At 53.3% G+C, this 19,737-nt stretch overlaps 1 protein-coding gene across 1 annotated transcript; it reads right to left on the bottom strand.

Moving 5' to 3' along the window:
• Window positions 1–9,501: 9,501 nt before the first annotated feature.
• On the bottom strand, window positions 9,502–19,099 carry ANKRD60 (ankyrin repeat domain 60). Its single transcript, XM_057702240.1, has 4 exons — window positions 18,484–19,099; window positions 13,728–13,858; window positions 12,023–12,188; window positions 9,502–9,806 (listed from the first exon to the last, which is right to left on the bottom strand). The coding sequence occupies exons 1-4, from the start codon at window positions 19,097–19,099 to the stop codon at window positions 9,502–9,504; spliced, it is 1,218 nt and encodes a 405-aa protein (XP_057558223.1).
• Between the last annotated feature and the right edge of the window lie 638 nt (window positions 19,100–19,737).

The following is a 19,737-nucleotide window of genomic DNA, read 5'->3' as shown; positions in this document are numbered from 1 at the left end:
GGGAACAGGTATTCACAGGGTGAGAAGCGATCATCTCAAAATTACTCACTGGTCCAGAGGAGGAAACAGAACTTCCCAGTGAGGGGGCAGCTGTCAGGACCTTAACCCGGGGCTCTAACCTCACATCCTAATGGTGGGACCAGCCTGAAGCTGATCCCTCCGGAGGTCCCACCTCCAGTTCCCAGGAAGGCAGGGGACAGGGGACATGTTAAGAGACACCACGGAAACCAGCCTTGCTAAGGACAGTCCTGTTGGCAACCTGGAGTCCTCTCAGCAGCTTTCAGCTCTGATGGCCACGCCTTCCACTCCCTGCCCCCCACCACCCATCACTACCCCCTCCTCTCCTTGTCTGCTGGCTCTGCTTTACTCGGGCTCTAAGCAGAGGAGACCCTCAGGGCTCAGCCCAGCCCCCCTCCTCTTTTCCATCCCCCCTCCCCCTCCCTCCTCTGTTCCACCCCCCTCCCTCCTCTGTTCCATCCCCCCTCACTCCTCTGTTCCACCCCCGTCCCTCCTCTGTTCCACCCCCGTCCCTCCTCTGTTCCATCCCCCCTCACTCCTCTGTTCCACCCCCTTCCCTCCTCTGTTCCACCCCCCTCACTCCTCTGTTCCACCCCCCTCCCTCCTCTGTTCCATCCCCCCTCCCTCCTCTGTTCCACCCCCCTCCCTCCTCTGTTCCATCCCCCCTCCCTCCTCTGTTCCACCCCCCTCCCTCCTCTGTTCCACCCCCCTCCCTCCTCTGTTCCATCCCCCCTCCCTCCTCTGTTCCACCCCCCTCCCTCCTCTGTTCCATCCCCCCTCCTTCCTCTGTTCCGTCCCCCCTCCCTCCTCTGTTCCGTCCCCCCTCCCTCCTCTGTTCCATCCCCCCTCCCTCCTCTGTTCCACCCCCCTCCCTCCTCTGTTCCATCCCCCCTCCTTCCTCTGTTCCGTCCCCCCTCCTTCCTCTGTTCCATCCCCCCTCCCTCCTCTGTTTCATCCTTCTCCTCTCCCTCCTGGTTCCCTCTCAGCTCCACCCACCTGCCAACAACCCTAAATACATGTGTCCCCGTCCTGTGAGCCCAGCCACAGGTGCCCAGTGTCCCACTCAGCACCCCAGTGGGTGGGGACACCTCAAACATAACCGCTGGAGGGGGTGAAACAGTGCCCCTGAAAAGATGTGTCCCCTGGAGCCTGTGAATGTGACCTTATTTGGAAGAAGAGTCGCTCCTCCCCTTTCTCATTCCCACACCTCTGGCACCTGCACCTCTGCTCCACCCTTCCTGCCGTCACCACGTTGGTCAGGCCACCGTCCACTGGCACCTGGACACCAGCAATACCTCCAGTGATCTGATGGTTCCCACTGCTGCCTCCCACAGGACAAGGGCAAGGACCCTTTTCCCGCAGGTCAAGTGGACACACAGAAGGCAGGCGGGGGGGGGGGGGGGGTGGCAGGTGCAGTCTGCCTCTCCCCAAGAACACCACCTGCCCTGCAACACAGAGGCCAGGGAACTGTCAGAGGGAGGAGGAGGGAGGCTCTGAGGGGGTCAGCAGGAAATCACCACTGGGAGAGGCCCAAGTGGGGGTCTCCAAAACCCACTAAGTGCCTGGTTCCCCCGACGGAGGGGCTTTGGGGGCCAGGGGAGAGCCACACACAGCCCCTCTAACTTCCCCCGGCATCCAGGGCCCACTCCGGAGACACAGAAGCAGCCGGGAAAGTGCAGAGCCCCGGAGGACAGAGCACGGGGGCGGAAGCCCTGGGGCTACCGGCCAGCCCAGGCCAGCCCTGAGCTGGGGGAGGGACAGAGGAGGAGATGGCCGTTTCTACTGGGGCCAGGCTGGACTTTTGAAGACTTGCAAAGACCCAGCCTTTGATTCACAGACGTAAATGGCCAAGGGATCTAGTAACTCCCCGAGGCAGGGAGGGGACACCCGCAGGTGGGTGTGCAGGGCAACGGGGGAGCAGCCATGAGACCGTCCTGATGGCCCCAATCAGGGCAGCCCGGAGCTCTGTCACCCGCGAGGGCTCGATCACCACAGCTGCTGAACACAGGGGTGGGTCGCAGGTCAGCCGCCGCCTCATTGCCAGCACGTCCGTCTGTCTGAAATTCAGGGCTCCGAGCCCCAAGGGAACGATTCATTTCTTTTCAAAGCAGTGGCTTTGCTCCCCAAGCCTCTGCCACTGTGGGGCAAGAATAAAAGCACATCATGGGGTCTTTACGAGAAGCAAATGAGCTGCTTTACAGCACCGGCAAAAGCAGACCTGACACATTTTTTTTTTCATCATTTAAACAGAATTCCTAAACCATGCATGAGATGAACCAGGTATGAAACGTACTGCAGTCTGCTGAAAAGTGCAGATAAATCATAAAGTTCTTTGAAGGTGTAATTTGGTAAAAATAGCAGTTCTGATGTGTGCTCATTTTTAATCCCAGCCCTTCTCTGCCTGCTGTGGCTTATACTTTGCTTGGGGAAAATATGGGGGATCTTGAGTTTAAAGAGACCTCATGTAGCAAAATCCTTTCTTGGTTTTCTTGTTGCAGACCTCCTGGGTGATAAGACAGTAATTAAAAAGTTCATGAGAGTTGCAAGGAAGGTCCTAGACTTTTCCTCCCTTTGAGGGGTTAAAAAAATAAAATTTACCTCTAAAGCTGGCCGGCTCTTATTCCTGACCCTAAGACCATTCCTGAGCCCCTGGAGGAAGAATCTTTGGAGGGTCGTTCTTTCTTTCTAAAATTCTTGTACCATTCATTTGTATGTGAAAATACATTCCGCATAAAGTGAGATACTTTTAAAGATATTCTATACTACGTAAAGATCAAAACAGCGTAAAATAACCGAACGGAAAGTCCTCAGGGTATAACGTCTAAAGGGAGAGGAGAAAATTAAATGCAACAAGATGTACAGCGCGTACAGCGGGCTGGGGACGTCCTCGCGCCTGCGTGGAAGTTCCGGGCGCCGCGAGCCCAGCCGCGGTCTCGCGGCGACACCTGGTGGCCACCGCGTCCGCCCACCTGCAGCGGCAGCGCTCAGCAGCGCCACCTGGCGGGCGCCCTCGAGCGGGCCCTGCGAGGCCTGGGGAGGGTCTTTTTTTCTGAATTCCCCTGAGAGTGGAAGAAAATGCTACGGACCCCCTCGGGGTGGGGGTGGGGTTGCCTGTCCTGCTGGGGCTCTGATACCAGCCGAGCGGAGGAGGACGTGTCGGTGGGGGTTGATGACCTGCTCTCCCTCCTGCCTTCTGGGCTGCCTGGTGGTGTCCAGCGCAGTGGTCTGTTCTGGCGCGGCTCCGGGTGGGCACTCCGCGGTGCTTCGAGAGAGGGCCGGTATTTTCTGCATTTTACAAGCAAGGAAAGGGGCCCTTAGGTAACCGAGGTCACAGCTACCAGGAAGCCCTCCCAGGCCGGCTGGTTTACCCCTGGAGAAGGATCGTGGTCTGTGACCAGGCAAGTTTAACACTGTCAGGTGCTTCTTAGAACCACGGTCTAGGGTCAGGCATCCTAACTCTGGCATTTACATGCTGTGTGACTCTGGGCAAGTTGCTGGCTTCTCTGAGCCTCAGTTTCCTCAGTGAAAAACAGGCGTGGATGGACTAGACGGTGCTCAGTGCCACTCAGCACCAGCAACCCTGGGATCCTGTTAGCAGCCTCAGGCTCTGACCCACCCTACTGAATCCAGGATCTTGGGAGGCGAAGCCCAGCAATCTGGGTCTTAACAAGCCCTCCCTGGGACTGCTTTGTGCTCTAGTTGAAAACCTCTGACCCTCAGGATTAGTGAAAAGATTAAATGAGATAATTCATGCAAACTGTCTGGCCTGGGATACTTGTGTAATAACTGATTGTTGTAATTCTCAAGCTTTGGAGAGCTCAGGTGGAAGGGGAGGGGGTTTTTTTCCTTTTTCATATTTCTTTAGTTACGAACGTAAGACATGCTGTTACACCCAGAATTACCTGTGACCCAGTGATTCCCCTCCTGGGTATGGACCCAAAAGAAACAGGTATTCAAACAAATCTTATATACCCATGTTCATAGCACCATTATTCACAATGGTCAAAAGACCGAAACAACCCAAATGTCCATCAACTGACAAATGGATAAACGGTGGAATGTTCTTCAGCCATAGAAAGGAATGAAGCACTGAAACATGCTACAACGTGGGTGAACCCAGAAAACATTACAGTAAGAAGCCGATACATTAGGCTACGTACTGTATGATTCCATTTACGTGAAATACCCAGAAATGGGCAAATCCACAGAGGCAGAAAGTGGCTTGGTGACCGTCGAGGGCTGGGGGGAGGAAGGAGTTCCGGGGGACTGTTACTGGGTCCAGGATTTCTTTTCAGGGTGACAAAAATGTTCTGGAAAGAGACAGGAGTGATGGTTACACAACACTGTGAATGCCTAAATGTTGTTAATGACAAATTTTATGTTATGTGTATTTTACCAGCGTAGGGGAAAAAAGAAGGACAGACAGGCCAGCTGCAATAATTCACAGCTGTGTAAAGCAACCCCACGGCCCCTATGTAAGCAACGCTAAGAGTTTAAGCATCTTTGACATCGTTCTTTTCGCTCAAATAAACTTATGTGCACATTTATTGGATTTGCCTCCTTTTTAGAATTGTAACTCCCCATGAGCTCATACACATTCCCTGGGCAACTTGCTGTTTTTCACTTAATGACACATCTCCTCGTGGCTGTCCCTTGGCCTGGACGTACAAATCAAGTCATTTCTTTTTAATAGCTGCAAAACGTGCACCATCTTTCCCAGTGGTGGGTGTGTGGAGTATTTCCAGGCGCTTGCCACCAGAAAGAGGGGCCACAAACATTCGCGCACACGTCGCGTCATGCACTGGGGCTTCGTCTCTGTGGGACGGATTCACAAAGTGAGGTAGCCGGGCCTTCTGAACAGCTGCTGTCGGATCGTAGTCCGGCAAATCTACAGCACTCCACAAGCCCCCCTCTGCAGCGCTAGAGGGAGCCACGTCCCAGACACCCGTGTCCGCTCGCGCACAAGCACAGCGGCCCCAGCTGTTAGCAATATTTGTCATTCTTTCCAATTGCAAATTGACAACGCACACCCACCCAAGGGGTAGAAGGGGATGTTGAACTGATGCAGTGATTTGGTTTGACAGCTGACTTGTTGGCCCCGCTGTAACGTGCCCAGGTTCGGGGGATCCTCGGACCCTCGCAGGACATGATGGGTGTTCTTCCCAGCAAACATGTTTTGTGGACAATTTCAGGAGTTCAGGCACAGAAGCCGTGTGGGAGCCCCCGTGGCTGAGCCCCGCTCTTGAGTTTCCAGTGGGGTGCAGACTGCCGCAGCTCTGACATTTCCGAGGAACACAAACAGCAGCGTTTTTCTAAATGTTAATGGGTTTCTGTGCCCTCTGCTGGATGCTGGCGTAGCCAGGACGCACTGCGGAGGCAGAGCTGAGAGACTGGAATTTTCCTCTCGCCTTACAGCTCACTGGCTCGCTGGCTCTCTCTCTCCTGCAGAACTGGCCCTGGAGTTTTAAGTTCAGAACGACTTTCTGGAAGTTGCCGAGGAAGCCCCGTACTTGATACTAAAATCAGCAAGTTGCAGGGAAATTATTGATCTCCCACTCTGGGAATGATTAGTTCTGGATGGAGACTCTCATTGTATAAGGTTTGCTGAAAATGTATGAGATTCCCTGGACACTGGGAGTATATCGATTCCCAGTGAGTAAACATTTTAAGCAAACGAAGTGGTGGCAGTAATAATCGTGGATGCTATTTTTCAAGTCTGCTCTGTATCAGGCATTTCACGCCTCCGATGATGACAGAGGCAGGTTTTACTACCGGAATGTTACAGACGAAGAAACCGAGGCTCTCAAAGATGCAGCTGTTTGGCCCAATGCCACCTAGCAGGCAGCAGCGGAGGAAATTCTAAGCAGGCCCTTCCCGAGGACAATTCACATGGGTCATGGCAACTGGGTTGAGATGATGGGGGTCCCTGGGGAGGTGACAGTTTGCCCCGAGGTCACCCACTACTTAGCAGGGGAAGAAAGAATAGAATCCCAGCCCACAAATACACTGAAAACAAGGCAACGTTATTAAATCCTAGCAAAATACTGTTGCCTGAGGAAGGCTGATCAGGTTGGGGCGGGGGGGGGGGGGGGGAGGGGGCGGTACTCGGACTCACTAACGCCAAGCCGAGACCTTCCTCTAGTCGGAATTAAAAGGATGGAGCGCAATTTGAAAGGGGAATGACTTTCTCACCCTATGTTTCAGTGGCACTCACTGCAGCATCAGAGCCACTTAAAGTCCCCTGAGGTGCCACCCGTGGGTGCCCTTCCACCTCTCTGGGAAAGTCTGGTTGGTGACTCTACTTCAGAGAAGGGAGTATTCAGGCTTGAGACCAAGGGAGGACTCCGTGGCCGGAGCCCAGGCTGCAGCTGAAAACGGGAGGACAGGTCTTTGGAGAGAGATGGCCATGTGCCCAAGCCCTGGGCAGAGCTGAGAGACCCAGGACGTCCAGGGGTCCGGAGGGGCAGTCAAGACAAATGGAAAGACAGGGCCGGGGTGGGGCGGGGGCCAGCTGTCGCCATCTGCTTGGAGCGAGCTGTCTGCCTCTCCAGAGGGGCTCCCCGACTCCCAAGGACTGTTTTCCAGACGGACATGCATGAGGCACACGGGTGAGCAGTGTCCCTGGAGATGTTGAGGGATCCTTCTTCACGTGGCCACCGGGAAGTCCAAGCACACTGGACGGTGCTTTCATGGGGGCACTGAGCTCAGAGGTCATCAGTCTCGTGGTGATCAGAACTTGAGGGCCCAAGAAAGGCACCAGATGGTTCTCTTATCCTCCCCTACCCCCCAACCCGCGACTTCAGTCACCAACAATTGAACCCATAACTTCAGCAAGTCTGCAGCCAGGCTCTCAGACGAGAAGAGCTAGCGTGTACTGAGTACTTCCTACTTCTCAGGCCCTCCCAACAACCTTAGGGACCAGGCACCATGGCCGCCCTCCATCCTCCTATACTTCAGAGCAGCAGGGAACGTGCCGAAGGCCACAGGACAGAGCCACCAAGATGCAATCTGGGGTCCACCCTGACCCCAAGCCCTGTATGTCCACACCACCCCGGCAGCAATTCCACTCTACAACTGAGTCCAGCCTCATGGGAGACCCGTGATAAGGAGGAGGGAGGTGGTTATTATCCCTAGACAACTGGCCGCAGCCCCTTTCCGAGAGGAAGCCTGTTCATCTCCATGCAGAGGTGAGGCCCGCCTGGGTGATGGGAGACCACCGCTGCTTCACCACGAAAGACCATCCCCAGTACCTTGGGCCTAAAAGGATTTCAGGATCCTACAAAAATGTTGAGAGCAACCCCCTTTAAAAAATAAAAATTCTGTTGGCTCCTAAGTATCCCCCAAAACTTCAAATGTTGAATGAAATTTTCTGCAAAGTGTAACGTAATGGCAACCAATTGCAAAGCAACTCTTCTGAGGCTACGGACATATTTTACAGAATAGGTGATGCAGGCTTGTTTGAATATAACAGCTAGGATGTTAAGACTGTCTAAAAGGAAGAGCCCCAGGACTTACAGGAGTGTTTTGATGACCCTGCCACAGGCCGCAGACCGAGTAAAGTGTCATCACGGAGAGTTTGGAACTCGCCCAATTCCTGGCCAAGTGCTTGGTTGAATTGGGGTCGACAGAGGGCTTCCCTCCAAAGTTTGGGGGACAAGTGTCAGGCAGTTGGCTCTGCTAACAGTAAAGCCAGCAGAGCAAAGCTCCCAGAAAACACATGACTCTGAGTCACACCGCTTGTTAAGTTAAAAGGGTGCCTGGGTCCCCCTGCCAGCAGACCTCATTAACTAAATGAACTGACCCCGCTGGGTGAGGTTGTTTAATATCTGCCTATTGCCTCTGGAGAACATCTGCCAAAAACAAGAGCTCCGTTTTGACACAGTGGATGCTGAGCTGTATTTTTTCTTCCTGACTATTATTTGTCAAACAGATTGCTGAGCTGGGTCCAGCCACGTCCACTGAGTGTAAAGCCACATCACCAACACGGATCTTACTTGCCATGACAGCAGGAAATGCGGCCAATTAATGTAAAAGCTGAATCCAGCTCTCGGGATGGAAGTTAGAAAGAAGGGCGGCCGGGATACAGTGACATCTTCCAGAACCTTAAAAAGCAGAACGTCTACGGTCGAGAGACACAGACCGACTCCGGAAGCTGCGTCAGGATCCAGGGCTTCAGAGAAACACACGCGGCCAGGAGTGGGAGGCTGGACAACAGACACCACCCAGCAGCGCCCAGGGCCGTTCCCGCCCTGTGGCCTCAGAGCTAGGCAACGTTCCAGTGCGCCGTAGCTTGCTTCTACCCATTTCCCTAGCGAAACGAGTTAATTTGACGATGGTGGGCATGTGCCTCAAACCTCCTACTCCTTTTGTACCATATGCTGACCTTACAATAATTCAAGCCAACGCTTAAAAATCAGGACTTGGATCCAAAAGCATGGTTTCCAGCTCTGGGAAGCTCTGGAAAGAGCTAGCTGCCTTTGGCTCACCTTTCTGCTGGAGCAGAGTCACGGTGTCCCCTCAGACAAGGGTGCGCGTGTCATTCCGCCCCAGACCTCCCCGCTCCCTCTCACTCCCACACCCAGCTCATCACCCACAGGGCAGCTTGTGTGGGGGGGTCGAGCCTAGAGTTCAGCATAGACGCTGCCCTACAGCAGGGATGCCAGCGCTACCCGTTCTAGCAGGAAAGGAGAAGGCTGGCGGTGGGGGGGGGGGGGGGAGGCAGGGGGGGGTGGAGCTTGGACATTTGGGGATGGGACAAAAGGGAAAAAAGCTGCCAGCACAGATTCTCTCCTTTACAAGCTCATCACTGTCTTTTACACTGTCTCCTCCACATCCAATGCCAACTTACCACCTTTCACCAAGAGTAACCAGATGCCCCTTGTGGAGAACCAAGCCCTCGGACGCACCCCCCAGGGCTGGCCTGGCTTCCCCCCCAACCTCACCTCTGACTCAGGCAGCAGACCCCTCCAGGAAGGCTCGGGAAAACTTCTGGAATGTTGCTAGCTCAGGGAGCATCTCATTCCATGAATTTTACAAACTGAAATTCACAGGTCACGCTGCCCACGACGTGGCAGCATGGCCTGCGCCGGTTTCGTGCCGTAACCACAGAGCTATTCTCATCACCGCTATTATCCCTATTTCGCGGGTGCATTAGACAGTGTCCAGATGGGAGAGAAGGTAATTGGTTCCCATCACCCCAAGCAGCCTTACTGGATACAATGAACAAACAGCTCAGAATTAAAGGCTGGCGTGGGAGCCTGTCAGGTCCGTAATGGGTTTAGGAAGTGAACACAAATTCACCCACTTCCATCAACACCCTCCCCCAAGTCATCTGCAAACAGGTCAGATCATTTCGTATCGGATTCAGATTAATTGCCACCTTTTCCTGCCTTCCTGCTCGCCCACAGCCACCGGCTACCGTGGACTTGAACTCAGGAAAGTTACCCCAAGTCAGTGTTGAGGTGCACACATTCCCAGCGGGAGCTACGTCTCGTTCTCCTTCTTGGAGCCAAACCCGGCCTTGGCTCTCTGAAAAGCCTTGTTCATGACAGGGTCCAGCGGGTCCTTCGTCCCCAGCTTCACCATCCAGTAGAAGAGGAACATCCGCCGCTCGCTCTGGCTGCGGTTCAGGCGGCAGGCGAGGTACGCGGGCGTCTCCCCCTTGGCATCTCTGTCTTTGATGGAGGCCCCATAGCTGAGCAGGAGGCTGATACAGTCCAGCCGGCTCATGGCTGCAGCCACATGCAGGGGCGTCCGGCCCACGGGGGATCTGCCCTGACCGTTGGCACCTGGGAAATAAGAAAGCTGGCTGAGGGAGGGCCACCCTGCTGGCAAGAGCTGACCTTCAGAAACCTATTCAAGAAGAGAAGCCCGGGAAAAGGAATGCTTGGGAGAACGAATGACCAAAGGCCACGGACAGGGCCACGGACGGGGCCACGGACGGGGCCACGGACGGGGCCATGGCAGCAGCCCCCGCCCCCCAGCGTCCAGCACTGCCTCACCCCCACGCTTCTCTGACGGCAGCCGATCATCTTTCTACAATGCCCGTACCACTCTCCTGCTCAAATCCCATTGTTGGCATCCACCACCCTTGGGGCGATGTTCCAGGTCTTTACCGTTCTATCTCACCTCCCTCCATCACTCCAGCATTACCTCCCCTCTCCCCGTGATCTTCCTCTCCCACCCCACATGCTCCGCTTACACCAGACTTCTAGCTTTAGCCCCTCAATACACCTGCTCCCTCATCCTGCCCCAGGATCTTTGCACATGCCGTTCTCGCTGCTAACAACACTCTTATCCTTTTTTTTCCCCACCCCCCCCACCTCCACCCCCACCCCCAGGCTAACTCTTTGTTTCTTGAGGTTTCATTCACATCCTCAGGAAAACCTTCCTTAGCCCTCCTCCCCAGGAATCCCCCTGCATTTGTTCAGCAGACGTTCTGCATCTCCAGAACATGCTGTGCACGACCAACCATGGAATTAATTATTTGTAGTAATTTGCAGACTTCCCTCTACAAACTGCACAAGGGCAGAAAGCACACTTGTTTTGATCACCGCTGCTTTCATCCCCAGCACGTAGCACGATGCCTGGAGAAGACAGGCGCCTGGGAAATGACAGACGATGGGCAGCCTGACTCATGGACAGACTTCACTTGGGTTGAATTCCTCACTGCCTCCCGCAGATGGATGGGCTAATGACAGGTGTCCAATATGGACTTGTTGAACGGAATCAAATTCTGGGTAACAAATATCATGACACAGAAAACAAGGCAATTCAATTACATGCAGCTGACATTCTGGTAGCCAGTTTTTATGAGCTATGGCTGGTCGGTGAGGTAGTTTTAAATAGGTTCTCACAATACCCAGCCTCGGCCCCGGTGCCTCTTCGCAGCCACTGTCTGCAAAGGACAGAAAACTTTGCAAAGCTGGCTGTAATTTTTTAACTGGTGCTTTCAAATACATCACAGTTGCATCAGAGTGAAAATGACTTTTTATGAGCTTAAAGGACTGCTGGGTTGTGAAAAGCCCATATTTCATCTTGCAACAGGATAAGTGCAGAAAGCAGTGGAGGAAGGAGGGGAAGGCAGTCGGGAAAACCTCTACCCATGACAGACACACGGCCCCCGCATCCTGCCTGAGCATCTGAGATGTTTCTCCAGCTTGGTTGGTAGAAGTGGAGGAAAGAGCACCGAGAGCATGGGGTCAAGGACAAAGGCTGGGGGGGGGATCTACTCTGGAAGCAAGTTGATGTGGGAGACCCTCAGATGAGGCCCCCTCCTGAGCTCCAAACCACTGATCAAGTACCACGTTCTTCTTTTTCCCAAGGAAGCTGGTGGCCTGGGATGTCTGACACTGTTGTCTACTGTTCTTGAATGGTCTATACCTCAATCAGTGGGCCTCTGTTCCCAAAAATACTCTACATCCAGAGAAAATAAAATGTACTCCCACAGAACTTCATGCAAAGCCCTTTAATTCAGAGACAAGGCAGGCTAAGGCTTCTCTGTCTATGGATGGAGACAGAGTGAGAGTAATTGCTCTTTGGTGGAGGAGAGATGAAAAAAGGGTTTGGGGCAGATAATGCAAAGGCTTGGAGAAAGGAGACTGGCCTGCCCGCCAACCACCAAGGGAGGGAGGCCAGCTTGGGGCTAGCCCCCTCGGACCACTGCAGAAAGGAGACGTCAGGTGGGGAGGAAATAGCAGACGTGATGGGGATATCCCCAGCAGTGGGTCTGCTCGGACACAACAAATGAGTAAACCCTGTGACTTTATGTCCTGAAAGGTCCATCTTCCTGAGCTCCAGCCAAGAAAGGGGACACAGCCTCCGATTAGCATGTCCGAAGACCCCTCAGACAGGAACTGAGTGACCCGATGGGGACCTTGATTGGTGGCTGAAAACTTGGGTCCAGGAAACCATTACTGAAGGGACCAGGAGGACAAGCCGCTGTGTCCCCCTTACCTGCAAAAGACCCGCACTCTTGAATATACTCAGCTGCTATAAGAATTACCGTGTTCTAGAAGGTACTGCACAGCCTCCGAGTGACCCCTGTGGGAGGCAATATACAGAGCCACGAACGCTCTCTGAGAAATCCAGTTCTTCCTCTGCTTGTCATCAAAACGCTGCGAATTTGCAGTTCCATAGAAAGAATCTTCAGCAACACCGAGGCAAGACAGCTGGGCGAGAGAAACAGTCACACACGTGAGTCTGAGTGATTTCAGAAGTGCAGATGCACCTGGCTGGTGGGTGATGGGACATTCTGGAGGGAACATTTGCTCAGATGCCATGTGCAGGCTGATGAGGGGATCAGAGTGGCAGCCCCTGACCGAGAAGCTGGAAACCAGCCAGGGGAAGACGTGTAACGCTCTCTACATGTCCAGGAAATACGAATTTACCATTAGGCGGCTCAGGAGGCAGGAAATTCTTCCTGTCCATGTTTTGAAGGGAGAAAATAGCTTTTCTGGGTGTCCAGAGGAAGGGGGTCGCGGCCCTGAAGGAAGACCCCCACCGACAAGGCACAGCCTCCCCAGAGGGGCACAGGCTGCCCTGGAGATGCGATGGATGCTGGCCTTCCGGTCTATTTTTGGGCCCATTGTCTCTGCTAACTTTTGGGACACTCTGAACTCTGCTCCCAGGTGAATAACAGCACCAGAATATAATCATCTCATGGAGACTGAAGGCTCAGAGCACGTGAGGAAGACTACAGGCTCTGACAGAGAGGAACCCGGTCCCAGATGCGGGGCATCCGGCGTAGGGCGAAGTGGGAGGTGAGGGGCCCCCAGCAGGGTGATGACAATTCTGGTTCAAGACAGGAGGGACTCAGCCACGTCCAGAACAAGAGCCAGAAAGCCCAGGCACAGACTGGGAGCTGGGGAGGAAGCAGGGGAATTGGAGAAAAGCAGGGAAGGAATCAGAAGCTTCTGCTAACAGCTGGACGGGCCCCACCCTTCGAAGACTCAGGCTCCAGGGCAGTGGGGTTGCTGCGGTCCTGCCTCCCCAGAGCCCACCCGCCCTTCCAGACCTAATCCCAACCCCTCTCCTGTACCCAGCCTTCCCTGATCACCACCCCAGCCGGAAGTAAACTCTCTCCTGCACAAGCTCATAGCTTCTCATCTTAATTTGTTTTCCAGAAATAACATGCACTTGCCCCCTTGTGTCTGAGTGATTCATCTTCACTGTTGGATAGACATCCTGATGCTCTCCTCCTTCCTCCGCCGCTCCCTGCCTCCGCCACCCACCCCAGAGCCCAGCGGAAAGCCCAGTTCAAGGCCTGGCCGAGAGTAAGGGCACCCACTGTGTTTCCAAGTCCCTCTCTCTCAGGTGGAGGCAGAACCCCGGGAGGCTTTTTTGCAGCACTGCATGCTCTGGGCCACGCATTTCCAAGTCATCTGGCATTCTCCACTGCTAAATCAGGTTTTCAACTTCACAAAATAACACGTAAATAGAAAATGCACTGCCCTGGTGCCTTTTGGGGTGGGGTGAGTGGGTTACAAACCACAAATACGTGGACACGGTGACATCACTAAAGCCTAACAGCAAACGGAAACACTCGATTTCATCACGATGACGAGTCCTTGTTCTCTACTCGGAAACTTGTACACAAACATTCAGATTAAAGACTATGAGATCCCCACCGCCCCCCCCCCCCAACACACACACACAATTCACAGCTGGTTCATGAAGTATAAGATCCATCTGAAGAAGCATGAAGACACCTTACTGGAATCCCCTTCCACAGCCGCCAAAACCAGTTCCTTCCATCCGTCGTAATGCCAGACGCATAAGGAAATAATGCCGCCAGGAACAACATCGTGGGACTTCAGTGTCGCATCATCCATCAGAATTCCTACAGGGAATAATTGTTTCTTTAAAAAGAAAAATTGGGCATCGGAGATACAGTGTTACGCTTGTTAGTTATGAGGTTGGCTTGGCTATCACAAAGGTAACTGGGGAAACTTGAACACTAGTCTCATTTGATGACCCTGCATACAACTGTGTGTGGTTGTTGATGCTTTTTAGAAAATTAATTTTGCTTAGCTCAGAGAGAAGCCAAACCGAAAAAAAAAAAAAAAAGGCAACGATTTATAAAATTCTATAACTGGACCTATGGCAAAAAAAAAAAATACGTAAGCGAATAAAAGTCATTTCAGGAAGCAGACTCTAAGTAGAACTACTTGAACGTGAAGTAACTGTATATTACAGACACGGTGCAATGTGGTTACACAAGTTATATACGTTAAGCTAAACTACTAACTAATTCTGGTTAATGTTGTTATCAGTTAGCTTCAAGAGTAACAATGACAAAAACTAGTTGGACCTTTCATGTTACAGTCTATGGCAGCATCTCTCAACCTTCAAGCTCCTGATACATGCGGCCCGATGACTCTGCTGTGGGGTCTGTCCTGGGCATTGCAGGGTGTCTAACAGCATTCCTGGCCTCTACCCACGAGATGGCAGCAGCCCCCTCACCTAACTGTGAGCACTGAAATGTCTTTAGATGTTGCCAAATGGCCCCCAGGGGAAAAACTGCCCCAGTACAGACCCTATGGTAATACAAGCATCTCAGTGATTTGGGATGCAAGAGCTCCTTTTCTCTGTGTCATCACCCAAAACAGCCCCTTATTCATATGAAAGAATGGGGGAGGGGTGGAGCTACTCACACTTCTTAAATTCAGACCCTTTGGGGAAGACTGTCAGAATTAGTAGAAGAGGACGGTGGAACATTTTAAGAAAATGCAGTTGTTTTTAGTTTGCCTTTTTAAATATACACACATCTTCCTACATGGCCACCTGTAACCTAGCTGAAGGATAACAGAGTAATTTGCTTTCTGCAATAAGCAGTGCCAAGAGTGGAACCTCTCAACTCTGCCCATGTGGGATTATCATTTATTCCGAGCAGAATTCATGAGTTTTTTTGGTTTCATGGTTGAGTGATTACTAAGTGCCTGTAGTCAGCACCCACATCCTGTAATCCTCAGGACAAGCCGGGTTTGTCCTCTCCATTTGCCGCAGGAGTGGACGGAGGCTCGCTTGGCTAAGGAACGGCAACGCTGGGACTCCAACCAGACCAGCCTTTCCTCAGGCGATGCGATGCTCACTCCAAATTTGGTAGGCACCCTTTGGTTCCCAGCAACTCCGGATGGTGGATGTAAACGCAGAATAGCGGTTAGCCAATCTGTCAATTAGGGTCTTGTTTGTGGTTCTAACACAGAGGATAATCAGTAATTAGTCTAAGTAAGATAACTCGAAGACTTCCTCACAACTGTGAAAAAACGGAGCAAGCCTGTATTTCCCTGAGAAAGACAAGAGCACAATTCACACATGCTAAACAGCTCTTCAAGAAATCAGAGCGCGTTCTCCTTTCACAGGCAGGCAGCCACTGCCTTCAGTTTAGACAAATACTAATTATCACCAGCTAAATAAATTATTAGAGTTGACAACAGACGTGGAAAGGCGACCCGCCTCCAGGAAGATGCTCACCCCCTTTTAGATTTGTGGCTCAGGGTTTTCGCACACATTATCTCATTTGATCCTCCCTGGCAACCTTTGAGGTGGGTAGAGAGGCGTCAGGCTGATTATTTATGGGCAGAAGCCCAAATTTCTCCTATCAGCGTGGTGTACCTTCTCTCTTTCTTGTTTGCCGCCAACGTGAGGCTGAAAACCATGCGAGAGGTCAAGCTTCTAGCAGTTGCTAAGTGCTTGCTGAGTGATAGGATTGTGACATCAGTGTCAAGCCACTCCATCCCTTTCATTCCCTCTTAGCTTTCTTGAATTAATCGTTCAGCATAGCTCATCGGCGAAAATAAATGAACAGAAGGAGTGCCAGACATCTGTAGTTCAGGACAAGTCATTTCTGAATTACTTGTTTCAGAACTCTTACTAAGTTCTTCCATAGCTCACTTCACTTTCAACACATTAAAAACAGGTATCTTTCTTTCCAAATAAAGCCTTGAAAATGCTCCAAAGCATCTTCCAAGTACTCCTACAGCAAAGCAAATACACCATGAAAAATGGTCAACCGGTTTCCAACAGGGCAAAGGAAAGGATTTTGGCCTTCAATATATATTCTGAGTTTCCTGAGTCACTTCTGCCTAAAGGGGGACGTGGCACTGAGAGTTCTAAAGCTCGCAGGGCCCTGCTTTATGGATTAAGGAACTGAGCCCCTGAAGCGCAGGGTGCGGGAGCACTGAGCTCGTGGAGACAGGCTGCTTTCAGATCTCTGTCTCCATGGCTTCTTGGCCCCTGCAGTATAACTGCAGTCTCTCTACAATATCGGCTGTTCACTTTCTCTGTGCAGCAGCCCAATGAGTTTTTACATCTTCGTTTTCTTGAAGTGCTTTTGCATTGATTTCAACAGGGTGGGGAGAGGTTGGAGCCTGGGGGCTTTGACCCTGTTCTCATCTCCTAAATATTGTATGGGTCCCATCGGGACACTCAGGTCCTCAGGCTGAGGGGAGGAGACCGATGGAGGGAGAGACGGGGCTCTAGGGCCCTTGCCCACCACTGGGTGCCTCCCACACGGGACTTGTCTGGACACGGGGCCTCGGCGTCGTGATTCAGTCACAGTGAGCTTTGCGCTCTGGGTTCCAATTCCGACTGGGCTAGCTTTGAGCTCCTGACGTGGACAAGGACGCAGTCTGAGATTCGAAGTTCTGATACGGACTGGGTCAGTGCCAGTATTTAGGGTTCAAATGTGGATAGGGTTTGTTTTGAGATTTGGCGTCCTGATGAGGACAGAGTTTGCTCTGGATTTGGGGTTCTGATGAAGAAGGCGAGGTTTGCTTTCTATCTGGGGGTCCTGGTATGGGAAGGGTCGTTTTGGGATGTAGAGCCCTTCTGTGGGCAGGACTTCTTTTGGGATTTGGGGGTCTGACGTAGTCCTGAGTAGCGTAGCAACTGGGGGTGAGGAATTGGGCAGGTCTGCCCTGGGATTCGGGGATTCTGCTCTGAGATTTGGAGTCCTGACATAGGCAGGGTTTGGTCTACAATTTGGGGTTCTGGCATGGATAAGAGTGATGAGGGATTTGGGTTTCACATGCAAGCAGACTTTGCTTTGAGTTTGGGGGTCCACATGAAGGCAAGGCTTGTTTTGAACTTTGGCTTCCTTACACGGATGTGGCTGGCTTAAACCTTGGAGTGCTAATGTAGACATGGTTTCCATGGAGGTTTGGGGTTCCCATATGGGTAGATTGGTCTTGAGTTCTGGGGTCCTATTGTGGGCAGGGTTTGTCTCATGCCTTAGAATCCTTCTTAAGACACTTGGCTAGGAGTCCTGCTGTAGTCACAGTGAGCTTGGGAACTAGCTTTCAGATGTGGGCAGAGTTAACTTTGAATGTGGGTCCAGATGTGGGAAGAGTTCATTCCGGGTTCTGGCATCCTTACGTAGGCGGAGGTGGCTGATGGAGTGGGGCTCAGATGCGCAATTGGTTAAGCAGAGATGGAGGGCTCAGAGCTGGGTGCATCGGCTCTGGGACCTAGGGTCATGACCTGGGTAGTCTGCTCTGGGATTTCAGTTTCTGTTGTGAGCGGGGGTCACTTGGGGATCGTATTTGAGGTTCAAGTATGCGTATGGTTTGTGGAGAGACACGGGGTCCTGAGGAGGGCAAAGTTTGTTTAAGGCGCTAGTGTCCTTGAGTCTACGTGGTTGCTGGAGGATTCCGGGTTCTGATGGCCACATGGTTAGCCTGGGGATTGGGGAGTTCAGTTTTGGGCAGGTTTTTTCTTGGTTTGGGGGCAGGGCTTGTTCCGAGCTCTGGAGGCCCTGCATGGACAGTTTTGTCAAAGGATTTGGGGTTCTGAGGTAGTCGTGGCAACCCTGGAGATGTGGGGTTCAGCCTTGGGCATGTTTGTTCTGGGCTTGGGGTCCTCGCACGGACATGGCTGGCTGGAGGGTTGGGGGTTCCGGTGTCCCACAGCCCAGCCCAGGGACTTGACGTTTGCTTCTGTTTGGCGGCCTGACACAAGCAGGTCTGCCTAGGCTGTGGGGTCCTGCGGAGGACAGGTGTTTCAGGCTTGAGGTCTCATGTGGCACTGCTGGTTTGGGGACTTGGGTCCCTGATGAACACATGGGTGTTTGAGGGTCTGGGTATCTGAGGGTCCTGCGGTGGCAGCGTCTGTTTTGGGACTGGGGGTCCTGGCGTGGCTCGCTTGGCACGCCCCCTGGACACCGGCTTTGGAACTCGCATCCTAACCTGGGCAGGACTTCCTTGTGGGTTAGGGTCTTGCTGTGGACAGGGCTCACCTGGAGATTTGGGGTCTAGCGGGAAGCGGTTTTTCTGGAGTTGGGACGTCCCTATGTGGCCAGGGTTGGCTTTTCCACCTGGGGCTTCTGGGAGGTGGGGTTCGTTTTGACATCTGGGGGCCCTGTCTGGGCGGCCTTCCCTTCCCCCACTGCAGGTCCAGAGGGCACTGGGTGCCGCGGGTCGAGGGAGTACACGTGCCCAGGAAAGGGAGGGGTCGGGCAGGGGCCACCTTGGTCCAGGTACTGGAGCCGCTGGAGGTTGGCGGGGATGCCAGCTATGAGGTCCAGCTCCTCTTTGAGCTCCCGCACCGTCATGTCGCCGCGGCAGTTTGTCACTCGGAACACCTCCCCGGACTCCTGCAGCAGCACCCGCATGACGAAGACGTCCGGGGCCGAGTCGAGCCCCAGGCTCACGGCCCGGGCCTGCGGGTCCCCGCCGCGGATGCGGGCCCCGGGCTGCGCGGGGAGGGGCCGCGGGCCGGCCGAGCCCGCCCCCTGCCCGACCGGCCGGCCGGCCGCGGAGTCGGGGCGACGCGCGCCCCCCGGCAGCCCGGCCGCCGCCGCCGCCCTGCGCATGGCCCGCTGCCCCCGCCGCCGCCGCCGCCCGGCCGGCCGCGCTCCCCTCCCCGCGCGGGCCCGCAGGTCGCCAAGGCCGGGCTCCACGTGGCCGCGCGCGACGCGCAGAGAGCGAGGGCGTGGGGCACAGGCGCTTCTGAAACCACGCGGAGCTTTACTGAGATCAGCACGCAGGCCTCGCCGGCCGCGCCCCGACTCCCCCCTCGCCGCTTCCGAGCTGCTCTTAACGTCAGTGCCTTTAACCTGGAAGACGAGGCGGCTTGTGGCCATTGTTAGGGAGCTGTGACCTCTTCTCCACGTCTGTTTAAAATACAGTCATTGCACAATTCGGGGCCAACTACCGGTAGCAGTTACGCGTGAATAACGCTCTAAATCATCCCAGCGCGCATCGTCTACAGAGAGTTGTAAAGTGCAGATTGCAGGAATATGACTTCTTTCAAGCAGATCTGGGCCCAACTTGACAGTGAAAAAACCTGGTACTTGGCCACCCCGGAAGTGGGAGGCAGAGCTCCCTGAAAATTTGCAAAGCTCCATCAAAATCCATCAATGTTGAAAACGTTCTCGAATTCCTGGAGTGTGAAAGCTGCTAATGAAAACACTTAACAAGGAGGAAGCGTCCACTTGGGGAAAGGCTGACGTGGTTCTGTTGTTGAGATGCCTTTCAAAGCAGCTGTACCTGTGAGAAACCGTCTTGTGCTTTTCCATCAATGCACCGGAGGAGGCAGAGCGCCCCGGTAAACAGGAAGCTCGCCTTCAGTGGTCAGATCGCAAACACTCAACACTGCAACCCAGGAACAATGAACATGGAAAGCCCTAAACTGATGGAGAAGGCTCAGGAGAGACGAGCCAGGGGCAACCAGGACAATCTTAGAAAAATCTCAGTTGTTACAAAAGGAGAATAAAATGTG

This window comes from Hippopotamus amphibius, chromosome 12 (genome assembly GCF_030028045.1).
Source record: "Hippopotamus amphibius kiboko isolate mHipAmp2 chromosome 12, mHipAmp2.hap2, whole genome shotgun sequence".
Taxonomy (NCBI): domain Eukaryota; kingdom Metazoa; phylum Chordata; class Mammalia; order Artiodactyla; family Hippopotamidae; genus Hippopotamus; species Hippopotamus amphibius.
The sequence above is the reverse complement of the archived record's forward strand: the minus strand, read 5'-3'. Positions and strand labels throughout refer to the sequence as shown.